Here is a 15,119-nt window from a genome sequence, read left to right on the forward strand (position 1 = left end):
AGTCCTTGTCTCTTCAGCCATAGCATGTTTCTTGTTCTTGTGGCCATCTGTGCCACATATCTGCCATTTATTTGCTTCCCACCATCAGTTCAGGGGTCATTTACCTAACAACTTTTAGAACATTAATTTGACTGACAGAAAACAAAAACAAAAATTATTTATGCAATCTGTTTATGTAAATATTTGGACAGGGCTTAGTCTGCCCATTGTTAATACAAAGTGGCAATAACATTTATTATTAGATTATCAATTTTGTTAAAGTTTTAAATTAACTATTTTTTTAACAATTTCCAAGGAAATACTCAACATGTATGAAAATTTGCTCAAAGAAAATCCAGCATGAGTCCTGTGTACACAAGACTCTACATCTTGTATTACAGGGAAATGGTGTGAATTTGACATCAACGAGTGTTCGAGTGGCCCGTGTCAAAATGGCGGCCAGTGCTATGATCGTCTTAACAGTTTTGTTTGCAAATGTCTGCCAGGATTTACAGGCCATCTGTGTCAGATTGGTCAGTTCAGCATTCTTATTATTTTATTGTATTGGGATTTTATTTTTATGCCTATATCCATAGGCGTACAGGCTCCCATTTTTGTAGGGGGCAGACTGGCTTTTGCCCAAATTAAACGAAAATGCCCAAATCTGAATAACAACATTTCTTCATATTAGCATTATTCCCAACAGCTATATAGGGTTGCAAACAAATCACTACGCATTTTTTACATGAATTACAACTAATTTTGAGGGTAGAATGATGGAAATACATGGTAAAAAAGGTCTCAGGTTAGCATATTTTGCCCAAATATCTGTATAATTTTTGCCTGAATTCGAGGTTTTGCTCTAGCACTGGGGGTGCAGACACCTGTCTAGTACACTTATGCCTATATCCAATTAATGTTAGGCATGTTGATCTGGGCACATAACTCATAAAAATGATGGGACTGTCAATTCAAGACTGAAAATATATCTGCCATTGCCGTATGAACTACTTATATCATGTTTTAACCAGATGGCAGAAAATCAGGGTGGTTTAAAATGAAGTTAAAGGACAGAAAGTGCATGAAAGCCAGAATTTCATAGATACATACAAGTAACAAGAAAAATGTAAAGATTAAAACATCAAGGCAAAATAATGATAAATACCTACTAATGACCCATTTATTTACAGAAGTGTCCAGAGATTTCGACCTAGTTTTTGAAAATCCTTCTTCATCGGCATTTGTAACCTTCCCATGGGAGACAATTCCGGTTATGACAGAGGTCACTGTGTGTTTCTGGGTACGAACCAATCAAATGATGGGCTTTGGGACAGTCTTCTCCTACACTATAAAAGAAAGTGAATTTGAAGCACAAAGAGTGAAAGAACTTTCTGTGGTTGACATCGACGGCTTAAAGGTAAATTGGTTGAGAATAGTATACGAGTGGCTGTTAGATACCACTCATCTTACAATGAGCTGTTTCTAAGTATATCTAACAAATAGTATACGAGTGGCTGTTAGATACCACTCATCTTACAATGAGCTGTTTCTAAGTATATCTAAGTATACGAGTGGCTGTTAGATACCACTCATCTTACAATGAGCTGTTTCTAAGTATATCTAACAAATAGTATATGAGTGGCTGTTAGATACCACTCATCTTACAATGAGCTGTTTCTAAGTATATCTAACAAATAGTATACGAGTGGCTGTTAGATACCACTCATCTTACAATGAGCTGTTTCTAAGTATATCTAAGTATACGAGTGGCTGTTAGATACCACTCATCTTACAATGAGCTGTTTCTAAGTATATCTAACAAATAGTATACGAGTGGCTGTTAGATACCACTCATCTTACAATGAGCTGTTTCTAAGTATATCTAACAAATAGTATACGAGTGGCTGTTAGATACCACTCATCTTACAATGAGCTGTTTCTAAGTATATCTAAGTATACGAGTGGCTGTTAGATACCACTCATCTTACAATGAGCTGTTTCTAAGTATATCTAACAAATAGTATACGAGTGGCTGTTAGATACCACTCATCTTACAATGAGCTGTTTCTAAGTATATCTAACAAATAGTATACGAGTGGCTGTTAGATACCACTCATCTTACAATGAGCTGTTTCTAAGTATATCTAAGTATACGAGTGGCTGTTAGATACCACTCATCTTACAATGAGCTGTTTCTAAGTATATCTAAGTATACGAGTGGCTGTTAGATACCACTCATCTTACAATGAGCTGTTTCTAAGTATATCTAACAAATAGTATACGAGTGGCTGTTAGATACCACTCATCTTACAATGAGCTGTTTCTAAGTATATCTAACAAATAGTATATGAGTGGCTGTTAGATACCACTCATCTTACAATGAGCTGTTTCTAAGTATATCTAACAAATAGTATACGAGTGGCTGTTAGATACCACTCATCTTACAATGAGCTGTTTCTAAGTATATCTAAGTATACGAGTGGCTGTTAGATACCACTCATCTTACAATGAGCTGTTTCTAAGTATATCTAACAAATAGTATACGAGTGGCTGTTAGATACCACTCATCTTACAATGAGCTGTTTCTAAGTATATCTAACAAATAGTATACGAGTGGCTGTTAGATACCACTCATCTTACAATGAGCTGTTTCTAAGAATATCTAACAAAAAGTATACGAGTGACTGTTAGATACCACTCATCTTACAATAATAATAATAATAATAAAATTCTTTATTTTCAGAGGGTAAACACATTCAGTACAAGGTGACTGGTCTCCCATGAGGCCCTCTCTAATCTATACATGATATTATACATACATACATTCAAAGAAACAACATCAACATACATGTAATATGTATAGCATGAGGAACAATAGCACATATTATGAATATATAAATAATATTTAAATCAATTTGTTAAGAAACTTGAGTCAGTGATAACTCAATACATCATAATTATTTTAACAAACACAAAATCAACAACAAAGGTATATCTTAAAATTGATTATTATTTGAATAGTGCTTAAAATAACTGGATTTGAATGAGGCGAGGGATTGAGAATATTTTATCTTTGAAGGTAGTGTGTTCCACAGTTTAGCTCCCCTGCATGAAAAACTATGGCGATAAAATTCTGTTCTTGGTTTTAATTCATAAAGGTGATTATGTTGAGTTGACCTCAGATTTAAGGAGTGAATTTCTGAAGTTGTTTGAAACATTGTTTCTAGATATGATGGAGATAGTTTGTTGAGGACTTTGTAGACAAACTGGCAGGTTCTAAAGTCAATTCTCTCTTTGATTTTAAGCCATTTGAGAGAGCTAATTATTTCTGCAGTGGACATTTCTTTGCTTTTTTCAGTAATAAGTCTTGCAGCTTGATTTTGGATTTTTTGAAGTTTTCCTATAGAATGTTTTGAACAGGTTCCCCAAATTGTGGAGCAATAGTCTAAGTGAGGTAATATGTAAGAGCTGTAGAATATTAATCTGGTCTTTTGGTCAAGATATTTTCTGTTTTGTCGAAAAATGTATAATAAATAAGAAGATTTTTTATAATGGCATTTATGTGGTTAGCCCATGTCAGTGTTGGGTCAATGTGTACACCAAGAAGTTTTTCAGAAGTGGAACATTGCACTGGTATGTGATCTACATATACAGTCAATGCTGTTGAGGTTTCTGCAATCGAGGTCAGTTTTTTAGAAGAACCAATAAGCATGATTTTAGTTTTATTTAAGTTAAGAGACATCTTATTATGGTTGCACCAAAGACTCACCTCATTCAAATCTAACTGGACATGTTTTTCTAACAGAGATATGTCATCAGCTACAGATGTGGAGCTTACATCATCAGCAAACAGATCCATGACACAATGCTTTGCATAGAGTGGCAGATCATTGATATATAATGCAAACAAAGTGGGGCCAAGTACTGATCCCTGTGGGATGCCATATGAGAGATTAAGAGGATCAGATCGGGCTTTGCCAAGAACAACAGTTTGTTTTCTACCCGAGAGATATGATTCAAACCATTTTAGAGATTTTGAATCAAAGTGATAGATGCTTAGTTTCTTCATGAGTATATCATGATCTATCATGTCAAATGCTTTTTTAAAATCAATGAATGTAGCTGAGACAAATTTACCATCATCTACTGACTTTTGCCAATTATTAACAATTCTAAGTAGAGCTGTTTCACAGGAATGTTTGGTTCTAAATCCAGATTGGTATTCATAAAGGAGTTTGTATTCTTCGAAGAATTCAGATAATGCTTTATGCACATGTTTTTCCATTATTTTAGACATTATTGGCAATATAGAAATTGGTCTAAAGTTTTCACACTTTTGTCTATCCCCAGTTTTAAATAATGGAGTTATTTTTGCATGTTTCCATTGCTCAGGAAATATCCCTGATGTTATGCTGTTGTTGATGATGGTTACAAGTGATGGGGTTATAACAGCTGAAGCCAATTTAACAAAGTGTGGTCCTATGTCATCCAATCCCATTGATTTTTTTACATCACAGTTCTGAAGTTGTTCAAATACAAATGCACTTGAGACTAGTGGAATGGTGAACTTGACAGTACTTGGTATTTTACTATCAACAAAATCTGATAATTGTTTAAAGGTGTTGTTATTGGAAGGTGTAATGGTTGATTTTGCCTGTTCAATTACATTGATAAAATAATGATTAAAGTGATTACATATGTTTTGTTTGTTTATTACTTGGTGGTTGCTGTCATCCTTAATGGAGGCTATGGAAGTGTTATCTTTGGGATTAAGATTTCGAAGAATTTTGTGAATGGCAGCTGGGTTTGATGTGTTTTCTTTAACAGCATTTCGCAGGTAGTTTGTTTTAGCTTTGTCAATCAATGAGTTGACTGTATTACGCCAATATTTGAATTGCCGTTCTTTTTGTTGTTTTTTGCAAAGGTCTCTCATTTTCATAGCACCTATAATTTGATCTGTATGCCATGGTTTAAGTTTGGTATGCTTAACCCTATGTTCAGTGAGTGGTGCATGGTTATTCACTACTTCAGTTAAACAGGCACAGAGAGTATTGAGAGCAGTACTGGGGTCAGATACATTACTTACTGGTTCAAGAGTATTTGATAAGTCATTCAAAAAGTGACTCTGGTCAAAATGCTTCAGGCATCGATATTGAAGCGTGATGTGATGATTCTTTTTAATAGGTGCAGCCTTCGATTTATAAACAATACAGACAGGGAAGTGGTCACTTATTCCAAGTTTGGGTACAAAGCAGCGATTAACCTTTGCTTTGCTTGTAACATAAACATGATCAATAAGTGTTGAAGAATTTTCCGTAACTCTTGTTGGCTCATTAATTATTTGCTCTAGATTATATGCTTTACAGATATTAATAAATTCAGAATGTTTTGATGTTAGCAGGTCTATATTAAAATCACCCATTATAATCAGTTCTTTGTTAAGTGTGATAGCTTTTTCTATATTGGCATGAAATTGTTCAAACCATATAATCTTGGCATTTGGTGGTCGATAAAGAAAAGCCACAAGAATAGATTTAGATTTATATGGAAGTATTTCCAACCATATTACTTCAAGTTCATCGCTTTCTAAATCCACTCTTCTGGTGTAGGCAAGATGCATAGCTATATAAGCAATAACACCACCGCCATGTTTGTGAGTTCTCTCGCGTCTTTCTGGTTTATGAAACCCATTGATATTTAATATGCTGTCTGGCATTATGTTGTTTAGTTTGCTTTCTGTTAGACCTAGAATACTGACATCTTGAGCAAGTAGACTAACTTGATAAAATTTTGATCTTATACCTTGGATGTTAAGATGTGCTATTGTTAACCCTTTTGCAGATTCAAAACCAAAACATATAGTGTCGTCATTGTATATCCAGGAAACATCAGGAACAACATTTATCTGTGTAAACTTGAATGGATCAGGCAGAAGAGTATATTTATCTCCTAGCTTTTCAAATGCATCATTTTCAATATATGAAATAATATGTAAATAATGAAGACACATGTTAACATTCATAAAACCAACTGGTAATAAAAACATGAGAGGAGTATTTGTAACTCCTAAAGTGTCCTTGCTATTAATACAGTGTTTATCCAAGATTTTCACTGGTATATCTACTGCAGGAGCAGTTTGTAGACATTCGTCTACAGTGATATGGGAATCTATAGTGGACAAAAATATTTTACATTTGTTAACAGATTTCTCAGTACAACAATTTGCTTGATATTTATCAGGGGAATTATAATAGTTGCATTTCATGGGTTGTGAATCATCAGTAGTAGCAGAAATGACTGGTTGGACAATATTAAAACTATTTTTTTATTGTGATAGGGTTAGGCCTATTTTGTTTAGTAATATGTTTCGTACATGAACAGTTTTGCACATTACTGTCACAATGTCCACACAAGCTATCCAACACAGAATATCTATTTGCCAGTGTAAGAACTATCTTATGGGTGCTCTGTTGACCCATCCTGGTGGTGGTGGAGGTGGTAGCCACTGGGGAAACCATGGTTGGTTGGGTCGTGGGCCGTACAGTCCAGTATGAGGAGGGAAATGATAAGGATGCACTGGTGAGAATGTCTGTCCTTGATACAGTGGCATGCGAGAAAGAAACATTGGTGCCGGTTGCGGTTGATTGATGGGTGGTGTCATTGGTACCATTTGTGGTCGACTGATGAGTGGTTTTACTAACTTTCTCCTCCCATATGTCCTCTCCTGTTGAAAATTAGCATGTTGAGCTGTTTCTAAGTATATCTAAGTATACGAGTGGCTGTTAGATACCACTCATCTTACAATGAGCTGTTTCTAAGTATATCTAAGTATACGAGTGGCTGTTAGATACCACTCATCTTACAATGAGCCGTTTCTAAGTATATCTAACAAATAGTATACGAGTGGCTGTTAGATACCACTCATCTTACAATGAGCCGTTTCTAAGTATATCTAACAAACAGTATACGAGTGGCTGTTAGATACCACTCATCTTACAATGAGCTGTTTCTAAGTATATCTAACAAAAAGTATACGAGTGGCTGTTAGATACCACTCATCTTACAATGAGCTGTTTCTAAGTATATCTAACAAATAGTATACGAGTGGCTGTTAGATACCACTCATCTTACAATGAGCTGTTTCTAAGTATATCTAACAAATAGTATACGAGTGGCTGTTAGATACCACTCATCTTACAATGAGCTGTTTCTAAGTATATCTAACAAATAGTATACGAGTGGCTGTTAGATACCACTCATCTTACAATGAGCTGTTTCTAAGTATATCTAAGTATACGAGTGGCTGTTAGATACCACTCATCTTACAATGAGCTGTTTCTAAGTATATCTAACAAATAGTATACGAGTGGCTGTTAGATACCACTCATCTTACAATGAGCTGTTTCTAAGTATATCTAAGTATACGAGTGGCTGTTAGATACCACTCATCTTACAATGAGCTGTTTCTAAGTATATCTAACAAGCAAAAGTGATTTGGATATACAGTGAAACTCCTCTAAACCAGACACCTTCAGGATCAAGTAAAATGTCTGGTTTTAAGAGGTGTCCAGTTTAGAGAAACGAAGGAAGGAAATGGTTTATTTAACGGCGCTCTACACATTTTATTTACGGTTATATGGCGTCGGACATATGGTTAAGGACCACACAAATATTGAGGTAGGAAACCCGCTATTGCCACTTCATGGGCTACTCTTTTCGATTAGCAGCAAGGGATCTTTTATATCACCATCCCATAAATAGAATAGCACATACCACAGCCCTTGATGTACCAGTCATTGTGCACTGGCTGGAGCAAGAAATAGCCCAATGGGCCCACTGATGGGGATCGATCCCAAACCGACCACACCACTGGGCTGCCCCTCCAATTTAGAGGTTAAGTTTTTATAAAAAAGGGACTGTTAAAAACATCCAGTTTTGAAGTAATTCCAGTTTACAGAGGGGTTGGTTTTGAGAGGTTTGGGTGTTTTAAAATGCATTGTAATATAAATGTTATTTAGTGGACATAGCTGTAGTATTCTATTTCATATATACCCTCAAAAAGAAAAGGTTTAAAAGCAATTTTAATGTCTGTTCCAACTACAGCTTATATATATACCAAAAGCATAGTTCACTTATATGTTACAGACGTCAATCAGTTTTCATTCATGTTAATTTCTTTAGACAGTTTGTCTTTGGTGTCTAGGTCATCATTAGATCTAATCAGATATATTTTAATCAATCTGTTTCTATTTGTTTGTATTTTGCTATTTCAGTTTTACGTTGGAGGGGAGCTGATAGATACTGGGGTAGACCTTGACCACAGTGTGTGGAATCATGTGTGTGCTTTGTGGTCCAGTGATGGTGGGGCTTGGAGCATCGTTGTGAACCACACGACAGCAGCATCAGGTGTTGGCGTCAACTACGGAACAGTTATCATAGGTGGAGGCACTTTCTTAATTGGTAAGAGGAGCAGACTGTAGCTACTCTGAACTAAAAAAAAACAAAAATTGTGTGTGTAAAGAAATTGATATAATTCAGACTTAGGAAATCTTTTCAGTGTTGAGTATTCCCAGTTAGTAACTGCCAAAAGATGGATGCCGGTACTATAAATTGGATCAGTGTCGGACTGGCTAGTAGAATGTGTACAATGTTTAAACTGTTTGTATGTAGGATTGTCTAAACTGGATTTTTGTCAGACTAACTTAACTTAATAACTGCATCAATGTCGGACTGGCTTAACTAGATACTGTACATTGTTTTAACTGTATATGTGTAGGACTGTCTAAACAGATCAGTGTCGGACTAGCATAACTTAATAACTGGATCAATGTCGGACTAGCTTAACTTGATAACCGGATCAATGTCGGATTGGCTTAACTAGATACTGTACATTGTTTTAACTGTATATGTGTAGGACTGTCTAAACAGATCAGTGTCGGACTAGCATAACTTAATAACTGGATCAATGTCGGACTAGCTTAACTTGATAACCGGATCAATGTCGGATTGGCTTAACTAGATTCTGTACAATGTTTTAACTGTATATGTGTAGGACTGTCTAAAGTGGATCAGTGTCTGACTAGCTTAACTTAATAACTGGATCAGTGTCGGACTGGCTTAACTTAATAACTGGATCAATGTCGGACTGGCTTAACTAGATTCTGTACAATGTCGGACTGGCGTAACTAGATTCTGTACAATATTTAAACTGTATATGTGTGTAGGACTGTCTAAACTGGATCAGTATCGGACTAGCTTAACTTAATAACTGGATCAATGTCGGACTAGCTTAACTTTATAACTGGATCAATGTCGGACTGGCTTAACTAGATTCTGTACAATATTTAAACTGTATATGTGTGTAGGACTGTCTAAACTGGATCAGTGTCGGACTAGCTTAACTTAATAACTGGATCAGTGTTAGATTTAGCTTAACTTAATAACTGGATCAATGTCGGACTGGCATAAGTAGATTCTGTACAATGTTTAAACTGTTTATGTGTAGGACTGTCTAAACTGGATCCTTATGGGGTTGTCTAAACTGGATGTGTGGGACTGTCTAAATGGGATATGTATGGGATCCATGCTGGACTTTAAGTTGGATACACTATTCAGACTGGATCTACAACTGTCTTGAACAATGTTGGAAACAAATTCACTTATTAGTCTTAAAATCTTTCTATCTTTTCAGGGCGGCCACAAGGCATTATTGGAGAATCTTACAACTTTTGGGAGTCATTTGTAGGGGAGATAACCGAGTTCAACTTGTTTGATGATACAGACATTCTACATCTGAACCAATCTTTACCCGCAGACAGTTGCCTCTTTGTACAGTCTGGTAACATAATACCGTGGACCAGTGTCATGGATGGTGTTAGAGGTGGAGTCCATGTCAGAAATGGGTCACATTGTCTGGGTGAGATTTACAATCCATTTTGTCAGGACAGCAACACACCAAAATTTACTGATAAACACATTAATTTCCTCTTAAAATTTTGATTCTGTAGGACTTATTTATAACACAGGTACATTTGTTTTGGCATATATGTACCATATGGCTATTTCTCATTCCAGCCTGTGTACCACAATTGGTATATCAAAGGTCATGATATGTGCTATCCTGTCTGTGGGATGGTGCATATAAAAATATGTAGTGGGTTTCCTCTCTAAGACCAAGTCAAAATTACCAAATGTTTGACATTCACTAGCTGATAATTAATAACTCTATGTGTTCTAGTGGTATTAAACCAAAGAAACGTCAACTTAAAATTATGATTCAGTAGCCTTATTTATAACACTGGTCCATTTTTTGAGTGTATATGTACTCTGATCATCGAGCCCTCCTCATTCCCTCTTAACGCTGTTTGTATGTGATGTTTAAAACCCGCCTCCGAGCATACATGCGATATGTTTGTATGTGATGTGTAAAACCCGCCTCCGAGCATACATGCGATATGCTTGTATGTGATGTGTAAAACCCGCCTCCGAGCATACATGCGATATGTTTGTATGTGATGTGTAAAACCCGCCTCCGAGCAAACATGCGATATGTTTGTATGTGATGTGTAAAACCCGCCTCCGAGCAAACATGCGATATGTTTGTATGTGATGTGTAAAACCCGCCTCCGAGCAAACATGCGATATGTTTGTATGTGATGTGTAAAACCCGCCTCCGAGCAAACATGCGATATGTTTGTATGTGATGTGTAAAACCCGCCTCCGAGCATACATGCGATATGTTTGTATGTGATGTGTAAAACCCGCCTCCGAGCATACATGCGATATGTTTGTATGTGATGTGTAAAACCCGCCCTCCGAGCATACATGCGATATGCTTGTATGTGATGTGTAAAACCCGCCCTCTGAGCATACATGCGATATGCTTGTATGTGATGTGTAAAACCCGCCTCTGAGCATACATGCGATATGTTTGTATGTGATGTGTAAAACCCGCCTCTGAGCATACATGCGATATGCTTGTATGTGATGTGTAAAACCCGCCTCTGAGCATACATGCGATATGCTTGTATGTGATGTGTAAAACCCGCCTCTGAGCATACATGCGATATGCTTGTATGTGATGTGTAAAACCCGCCTCTGAGCATACATGCGATATGCTTGTATGTGATGTGTAAAACCCGCCTCTGAGCATACATGCGATATGTTTGTATGTGATGTGTAAAACCCGCCTCTGAGCATACATGCGATATGTTTGTATGTGATGTGTAAAACCCACCTCTGAGCATACATGCGATATGTTTGTATGTGATGTGTAAAACCCGCCTCTGAGCATACATGCGATATAGATAGTAATAAAGATTCAATAAAACTCTTCCTTACAGGTGGGTGGGACATAGCCCAGTGGTAAAGTGCTAACTTGAAGCGTGGTCGGTCTAGGATCGATCCCTGTCGGTGGGCCCATTGGGCTATTTCTCATTCCATCCAGTGCATCACAATTGGTATATCAAAGGTCGTGGTATGTGTTATCCTGTCTGTGGGATGGTGCATATAAAAGATCCTTTGCTGCTAATTGAAAAGAGTAGCCCATGAAGTGGCGACAGCAGGTTTCCTCTCCCAATAACTGTGGTCCTTAACCATATGTCCAACACCATATAACTGTACATAAAATGTGTTGAGTGCATTGTTAAATAAAACATTTCCTTCCTTCTTCCTTACAGCATATAAAATTTTAATTTTTTGTTTGTTTTTGATATTTTAAAATTTTGTCCGATATGGTAAAGATGTGAATGATTATGAGATTTTTTTTTCTCCCAGATATCAATGAGTGTTTGTATCCAAGTGTCTTTCTGTGTGGCATCGGACGTCAGTGCCAAGATCTCATTGGCTCATATAACTGCTCCAAATGTTTGTATGGTTACCAAGGAGATAACTGTAACCTGCCAATCAACGAGTGTGCATTGAATATCTGCCAAAATGGTGCATGGTGTGTTGATGGGCCAGAACCACATGATACAGCTTGTACCTGTCAGAGTGGATTCACAGGTACATTAGTCAAATATTCCATGCTTTAGAAATCTCACACACAAAAATATAATTAAGTACTGATATATAGCTTGACGTTGATTGTAAATGTTATTTCCATAAACTGAAATAACTATTATTAAATTAATTCTATAAATTTATTTTTTTATACTTGTTCAACTACGGTTCAAGCACAGTATCCTAGCCACACAGCTCAGTTATCTGTTAAAAACAGTTTAATAGTTAGAGAGAAGATGATGAAACCAGGACCCGTGCTCATAAAACTTCAGTCTAAAAGCAAATCGTTAATGATGTCACCAACATGCAATTTGCATGACATTACAGTAATGTTAATGATGTCACCAACATGCAATTTGTATGACATTACAATAATGTTAAGGTCTCAGACTATTAGTCTTGCCTCTAAACTTTATAATCATGGGGCCAATCTTGTTGGTAACATGGTTAAGCTGGTAGGTAGTACTAGGCTTGCATTCGGTACTGGCTCCCACCCAGAGTGAATTTTACTGGGGTGCAAGGCCACTACACCGATCTCTGTCTCATTAACTACTAATATGTAAGATAAACCAAAGAAATCATGTTTTCTATAAGCTTCAGTATCAACCCAAGGCAAGTTCAGGAGACTAAGCACTTGTGGTCATTTGCCAGACTAGTTTTTGTACCCAGCTGTAAATGAATATGATAGGATAGGATATGATGAAAACCATTCAAAATGTTGCTTGCTCTTGTGAACCTGTCACAGATTCGTGACATTCATAGTAGACGGCAATAGCTGGATTTTCACCCACTTAATACCCTGGCTATGGGATATAAAACTATCATAAGCTATGACATCATAATGACACATTCCATAGATAAAACTGTTTTACAATATCATAGCACTAAGATAGCTTGAAAAATTTGGGCTCTGGATCTTCCCGTAACATGTAAAGGTTAATATTCATACACTTGCTAAAATTTAACATTTACTTTTAGGGCCCTTCTGTGAGTCCATAATAGACTTCTGCAAGTCTATGCCATGTCTAAACAACGGCTCTTGTTCCAACGTCCCTGGATCTGGCTACCACTGTAACTGTCCTCAACCGAATATGGGAGATAACTGTGAACAGCTTGGTGATGCTTGCTGGCAGAATCCATGCCAAAATGGTGGCAGCTGTGTTGCTGACAGCAACCAGTTTCACTGCATCTGCCGTGAAGGCTATGTCGGCAACTTCTGCGAGAACAACACAAAATACTGCCAAACAAATCCGTGTCACAATGATGGGGTCTGCATCATTCTGGGCGGCCATCAGAAGTGTATCTGTCCTGTTAAATGGAAAGGCAGACGCTGCGAAGTGTCTCTGGTGCCCAACTGCTCTGTATCACCATGTTTAAATGGCGGATCTTGCTTCCTGTCACCCAACAGCATTATGGGATATGAATGCCGATGTCCACTGGTGCCAGGTGTAAGCTGGGACTCAAACTGTGGATTTGCAGACCCATGTGAGACAAGTCCATGTCTGAATGGTGGATTATGCATTCACTTGATCAACAATACGTACAGGTGTAGCTGTGTGCTTGGGTTCTGGGGTCGGACATGTCAGCTGGATCTAAACAGAATGACACCACAGCCCACACTTTCCACTTCCACAATAGCTAGTGCTCCAACAGGTGAGGTCGAAAATAAAATAAAGAATTCTATTCCCACACAATTAGCAAAACTGAAAAAGGGGAGATAATAAACAGTTTGTCTTCCATCCTTAGATATAATTGATGTGAATTGAGATAACATATAACAAGGGTGGGATATAGCTTGTCAGGTTCAGTTGCCTCATTTCACTATATAACAAGGGCGGGATATAGCTTGTCAGGTTCAGTTGCCTCATTTCACTATATAACAAGGGCGGATATAGCTTGTCAGGTTCAGTTTGCTCCATTTCACTATATAACAAGGGGGGGATATAGCTTGTCAGGTTCAGTTGCCTCATTTCACTATATAACAAGGGCGGGATATAGCTTGTCAGGTTCAGTTTGCCTCATTTCACTATATAACAAGGGCGGGATATAGCTTGTCAGGTTCAGTTGCCTCATTTCACTATATAACAAGGGCGGGATATAGCTTGTCAGGTTCAGTTGCCTCATTTCACTATATAACAAGGGGCGGGATATAGCTTGTCAGGTTCAGTTGCCTCATTTCACTATATAACAAGGGCGGGATATAGCTTGTCAGGTTCAGTTTGCCTCATTCACTATATAACAAGGGCGAGATATAGCTTGTCAGGTTCAGTTTGCCTCATTCACTATATAACAAGGGCGAGATATAGCTTGTCAGGTTCAGTTGCCTCATTTCACTATATAACAAGGGCGAGATATAGCTTGTCAGGTTCAGTTGCCTCATTTCACTATATAACAAGGGCGGGATATAGCTTGTCAGGTTCAGTTGCCTCATTTCACTATATAACAAGGGGTTCAGTTTGCCTCATTTCACTATATAACAAGGGCGGGATATAGCTTGTCAGGTTCAGTTGCCTCATTTCACTATATAACAAGGGCGGGATATAGCTTGTCAGGTTCAGTTGCCTCATTTCACTATATAACAAGGGCTATAGCTTGTCAGGTTCAGTTGCCTCATTTCACTATATAACAAGGGGGGGATATAGCTTGTCAGGTTCAGTTTGCCTCATTTCACTATATAACAAGGGCGGGATATAGCTTGTCAGGTTCAGTTGCCTCATTTCACTATATAACAAGGGCGGGATATAGCTTGTCAGGTTCAGTTGCCTCATTTCACTATATAACAAGGGCGGGATATAGCTTGTCAGGTTCAGTTGCCTCATTTCACTATATAACAAGGGCGGGATATAGCTTGTCAGGTTCAGTTGCCTCATTTCACTATATAACAAGGGCGGGATATAGCTTGTCAGGTTCAGTTGCCTCATTTCACTATATAACAAGGGCTATAGCTTGTCAGGTTCAGTTGCCTCATTTCACTATATAACAAGGGGGGATATAGCTTGTCAGGTTCAGTTGCCTCATTTCACTATATAACAAGGGCGGGATATAGCTTGTCAGGTTCAGTTGCCTCATTTCACTATATAACAAGGGCGGGATATAGCTTGTCAGGTTCAGTTTGCCTCATTTCACTATATAACACAAGG

The 15,119-nt window shown here is 37.5% G+C and overlaps 1 protein-coding gene across 1 annotated transcript in view; it reads left to right on the forward strand.

Annotated features, from left to right (window-relative positions):
• The first annotated feature begins 6,495 nt into the window (after nt 1-6,495).
• Nucleotides 6,496-15,119, forward strand: part of LOC121389168 (sushi, von Willebrand factor type A, EGF and pentraxin domain-containing protein 1-like) — a 15,383-nt gene continuing 6,759 nt past the window's right edge. The window contains exons 1-5 of the mRNA XM_041520775.1: nt 6,496-6,558; nt 8,253-8,439; nt 9,671-9,895; nt 11,755-11,982; nt 12,958-13,632. Coding sequence (XP_041376709.1) covers nt 6,496-6,558; nt 8,253-8,439; nt 9,671-9,895; nt 11,755-11,982; nt 12,958-13,632 — 1,378 coding nt within the window. The remainder of the gene's footprint in view (nt 6,559-8,252; nt 8,440-9,670; nt 9,896-11,754; nt 11,983-12,957; nt 13,633-15,119) is intronic.

This window comes from Gigantopelta aegis, chromosome 14 (assembly GCF_016097555.1).
Source record: "Gigantopelta aegis isolate Gae_Host chromosome 14, Gae_host_genome, whole genome shotgun sequence".
Lineage (NCBI taxonomy): Eukaryota > Metazoa > Mollusca > Gastropoda > Neomphalida > Peltospiridae > Gigantopelta > Gigantopelta aegis.